Source organism: Nematolebias whitei, chromosome 8 (genome assembly GCF_014905685.2).
Source record: "Nematolebias whitei isolate Nwh7 chromosome 8, NemWhi1, whole genome shotgun sequence".
Taxonomy (NCBI): domain Eukaryota; kingdom Metazoa; phylum Chordata; class Actinopteri; order Cyprinodontiformes; family Rivulidae; genus Nematolebias; species Nematolebias whitei.
The window spans coordinates 51030882-51036006 of record NC_056505.1 but is presented as its reverse complement, the minus strand read 5'-3'; the positions used below and the strand labels follow the sequence as shown (position 1 = coordinate 51036006).

Sequence of the window (5125 nt, the reverse complement as noted above, 5' to 3'; positions counted from 1 at the left end):
GATCCTGATGGCTTCATGTGACCAGCAACTTTGTTTAACAATGGGAGCGTGATTGGTTTGAATTGCCTGAAAGTAGCAGAACACGAAACAAAAGCTGATGGGTCGACTAAGGAGCGGGGGATGGAGGCCCTGATCAACTCCACTTTGTTAACAGTGTTAACAATGTTCCTGTTTTTAGTTTTCTACATTTGTCTTGGAATCTAGCTTTTTTTTTTTTGTTTGTTTTGTTACCTTTTCCTTTTAGCCATCCTATTTGTTAAAAAAATAAAATAAAAAAAATAACTGTAGTATGCTTTTTTATAACTGTTTATTGTTGTTGCTGTTGTCCATTGTTGTCATCTTTCTTTGTTAAATCAGGTCTCTCTTGTAAATGAGTCCTCGAGGCTCAATGGGATTTACCTGTCTAAATAAAGGTTGAATGATAAAACCAAAAACAATTAGAAACGATGAAATACTGAATCAGATCTGATGACAGTTTCTGTTTTAAATGTGCTCTATAAATAAATCTGACTTGACTTGACCTTGTGTTAAATAGACAAGTTAAAACAAGATGCATTATAAGGCAGTGCAGAAAGCTAAAAGCAGGAACATGTCTGCATTGGTTTTTTGTCAGGAACTTAGGATGTTTGAAGCCACTTAGAGAGCTCTATGTCAAGAGCTTCAGATGTTTTTGTAAGATATCAAATCCACCAGCAGTCACCTGCCGAAGTGTCCCTGGGCAAGACACTCAACTAGGGCTGCAACAACGAATCGATAAAAATCGATGATTAAAAGCGTTGTCAACGAATTTCGTTATCGATTCGTTGTGTCGCGCGATTATGCATCTTTCACGGCGCTGCGGAGCCGTTTCGTTTTGTTCACCTGCAGTTCATTGTCAATGCTGACTGACTGAATAAAGTTTGAAAAAACAAAACTGCAGCGCGAGTTGAACAGAGCGAGGGGGGAGGAGGAAGCAGAGCAGAGGCTGTTTTCAAAGCAAAATAAGTAAATTTTACAAATGACAGACGCAGAGAAAACTGTTTGACCCAAGTCCTCTAAAGTGTGGGAGCTCTTCACAAAGATAAAAACTGAGAAACATGCAGCTTTGAAAAGTGACGACACGACACGAGAGAACCACGGAGATAAAACGTAAACATGTGGGAGTGACGAGGAGGAGGAAGGAGCTGCAGCTGATCCAACTCTTCATGTGTTGCAGGTGAGTCTCTACAATTTAACACTTTGTTCTGTTTCAAGAGAGAAAACGTAACGTCAGTCTGTCTGGTAGATGAAGCTGTTTGTTTGTTTGTTTGTCTGATTAATGGCGGTGATACAGAACGTGTGTTACTTTTTATTTAATTTAATTGGTACAAGCAGTGTTTAAATGTGATTTATAAATAAATCTAACGCAAAGATTAAAATAATTTAATGATTAAGCTTCAACTTTTAATTTGTTGGCAAAGTCTGAAGACACTGCAGGTATGGCAGGATGAATTGCATTTAAACAGGAATTAAAGTAATTTATTACATCTACTCAAATGTGTGTAATTAAGTATTTTATAAATATGTGTGTGTGTGTGTTTAATTGCTCTTTTAGCTACTTTTGCCTGAACCTAACGCTGTAAGTGAAACAAGGCATTTCTTGAGTTGCTGTAAATCATGATATAAAACATATTTACTGTCTCATTCCAGAAAACAACAACAACAACATCCTTCATGATGGACAGACATCATGGACACCACAGCAGCAGCTGTCTTCACTGAAACATCCTGAACATGATCGTCACTGACATGAGGCCTCTGTCCATGGTTGAAGACGAAGGCTTCACTACAATAATCCACACTTTTAATCCGGGTTACAATGATCCACACTTTTAATCCAGGTTACAATAATCCACACTTTTAATCCAGGTTACAATAATCCACACTTTTAATCCAGGTTACAATAATCCACACTTTTAATCCAGGTTACAATAATCCACATTTTTAATCCAGGTTACAATAATCCACACTTTTAATCCAGGTTACAATAATCCACACTTTTAATCCAGGTTACAATAATCCACACTTTTAATCCAGGTTACACTCTTCCCTCAATGACACATTTTACAAAGTAACTACATATTGTGCAGGTATAAAGACACATTTGTATTTTTTGTGTACATTTATTTTTTTAAGCTATTTGACTAACTTTTATTTTTATTATTCAATATTTTCCTAACAGAATAGTCAAGTACCAACCTGTTTTTGTGTGAATTTCTACGTCAGTCAAATGTTCAATTTTGGAATAAAGGGGTGGAAATTAAAACGTTGTCATTTTTTCCTGTTCATCGATTAATCGAAAAAATAATGGGCCGCTGAATCGATTATTGAAATAATCGTTAGTCGCAGCCCTGCACTGAAGCCCTCATAGCCTCTGATGTGTGTCCCACCTGTGTCTGAATGTGCTAAAGCTCTGGTTAGTCTTTGTAGAGATCTGGTAGACTGTACGAATGGCTAAATGAGGACACCGGTTGTGTTGTAGAGTTTTGAGGATCTTGGTAAAATGGAAAGGTGCCTTCACGTTGGTACGTGTGTGTGAACCGCAGTAAAGTGAGCCTGCACTCAGAACCGTGAAGCTGCAGCGCCGTGTTCTTCCAGCCTGCTGCTTCCTTAAAGCAAACCACGGGCCAGAGCTCATTTAGCCGTGCTTTATGAGAAGAGCAGGCAGAGGTGGAGACATTAGTGATGAACTGCTGATCTATTAAAGACACGGTCAGTCTCAGCTCTGGAACATCTGGAAGCTGATGGAGAAGTGAAAAGTCATGTTTTTCACTTACTGAAGTCAAATGTTAGAACTCGTATTACTGTGTGTTAGAGTTGTTTTGTCTGGATCAGAGTGCAAGCCGCTGAAGACCGTGTCTTTAGTGAAACGATAAACTGCTGATTTATTAACGTGGCCACCTCTCTGCTCTTCTGATAAAGCACGGCTAAATGAGCTCTGAGCCGTGGTTTGGTTCAAGGAAGAAGGCTGTACACACACTCGGAGCTGCAGCTTCACGGCTCATTCTCCACTCCGCTGTTTAAATGGTGGAAAAAATTCTAGTTCCGACTTTTCGGAGGGAGGCGAGCGGGAGGAGGGAGGCGAGCGGGAGGAGGGAGGCGAGCGGGAGGAGGGAGGCGAGCGGGAGGAGGGGACAGCGGGAGGATTTTCAAGTATAAAACTATATTGTTTTATATCGAGATAGTCTCAACTTATATCGCAAAAAAAGTTATTGCGATATTTTAAAAATATTTTAAAAATATTGCGATATCGCCCAGCCCTATCTGCAGGTGACCGAAACAGCGCTGCAACGCCGTGAGAGATGCTTAACCACGTGACGCAATGAATCGATAATGAAATTCGTTGCAAACACTTTTAATAATTGATTTTTATCAATTTTATTGATTCGTTGTTGCATCCCTAAAGTTTTGATCATATTTTCAGTTTATTTTGTTTTTCCAAATATAAAATGTAATCAAGATGTTTGTTGTTGTCCTCAGGAACACCGGGCGTAGGGAAGACCACCCTGGGAAAGGAGTTGGCCAAAAGGACAGGGCTGACCTACATCAATGTGGGAGAACTGGCACAAGAAGGTAAAGCGCTGCTCACAGTGTCACACCTTTTATCTAAACTTTATCCAGGGAGTCAGACCTTAGACAAGTCGAGCTTCTGGTCCATGGTCTGCTGGTCTGAATCCCCTGACCGTTGCATCAAATTTGGGTGGGGAAGATAAAGCACCCACACCTGCCTCCAACCTAATTTGCCCAATTGTGGGCCCTTAAGCGAAGCCCTTAACCCCCCGTGTGTTCCCCTGGGCTTCCTTAGGCGGTACCTCTTTGCTCCACACGTGGGCTGCTGTAGCTCGCTGTCAGGATAGTCACCCAGCGTAAAAGAGCGTGTCCCGCTGTGGCGACCCCTGAGAAAAGGCAGCAGCCAAAACAAGAACAAATAAGTGTTCTACTCACAACTGGACATTTTGTGGTTCCGAACCTCTGACTCATGTGAGTGTCAGCAGACGGCATCCACTGGGCTGAAACTGCTGAAGACTCGTTGAAAGGAGCATTTTATAACGGTCTTCGAAGTTTGAGAGGGTTCTCAGTCACCTTGCACGTATCGCACAGGCTTGTATTCTTTATCAGTTGAATTAAACTTTTTTGAAAAAAAACCAAGTAAAATGTGTATTAAAGCTAGTATTGTTGAGTCCATGTTCTGCTGTTGCAGTGTGCATGACGTTGGTTTCGTACTGTAACCCCACTTCTCTGAGTATAGGCGCGCCCTTTAAGGCTGTCGCTCGTGGGTTAAAGGCGAGGCAGGATGAGAAGGCCTCACTGGGTCTGTTCAGAACCACAATCACACAGATATCTGCTTATACTCTTGAAACAATCCGAGGTTCTTTTATGGCACCGACCGAACTGCACCGGTCAGTGTATGTATTGAAACCTCACTCTTATTTCGGTGTCAAGTTTCGATATTGACTGTAAGGTGTCACGTGGTTTCAGCACGCAGGCTGGTAAAACCATAGATATAAACACTAGATGCCTCACTGGCTGCTGAGGCGCAGGATTTTCGGCCGCCATCTTGGAGCGGTCGTCCTTATTCAGTTAAAGCAGAAGATGTCTCAGCACTTCGCAGCTTATTTCTGTTCAGATCGACGGACTGTTGACGTCCGGTCTCGGGGGATAACTTTTCACAGTAAGATGAACATATTATTGTTAGTATTTTGTGAATATAATATTACTGTACTGTATTTATGTCCACCAGCTGATGTGATGTTCAGTGTAACACGGTGTTCAGCTGCAATGAAGCTGACTGTGATCTGATGACAGGAATATTTTGCTAACAAGCATACTCACTATTTCAGAGGCTTTGGTTCATTATCAACAGATATGCATCAGAACTGGAGTTTTGTTTAAGTTCTAGGAAATAAAATAATAAAACTAGGGAGAATATAGGAAATGGAAAATAAGATTGACCTCCTTTGTACAATGTTTTTGTGTAGACACAAATGTCCTGTTTTCATTTTGAAGGTTTCCCAAAGAACAAGATGTGAGGAAGAGGAGGAAGTATCTTTGAGGAGGATTCATCTGAGCAGTGAGGATTTTAAACTGGAGGATTTTGATCAAACTG

At 41.0% G+C, this 5125-nt stretch overlaps 1 protein-coding gene across 1 annotated transcript in view; it reads left to right on the top strand.

Moving 5' to 3' along the window:
- Nucleotides 1-3498: 3498 nt before the first annotated feature.
- The window catches only part of ak6 (adenylate kinase 6), a gene marked incomplete at its 5' end in the record, with an annotated part of 20521 nt that continues 18894 nt past the window's right edge, over nucleotides 3499-5125 (top strand). Inside the window, 1 exon segment of the mRNA XM_037680650.1 lies at nucleotides 3499-3591. Within this exon segment, the coding sequence (XP_037536578.1) occupies nucleotides 3499-3591 (93 nt within the window).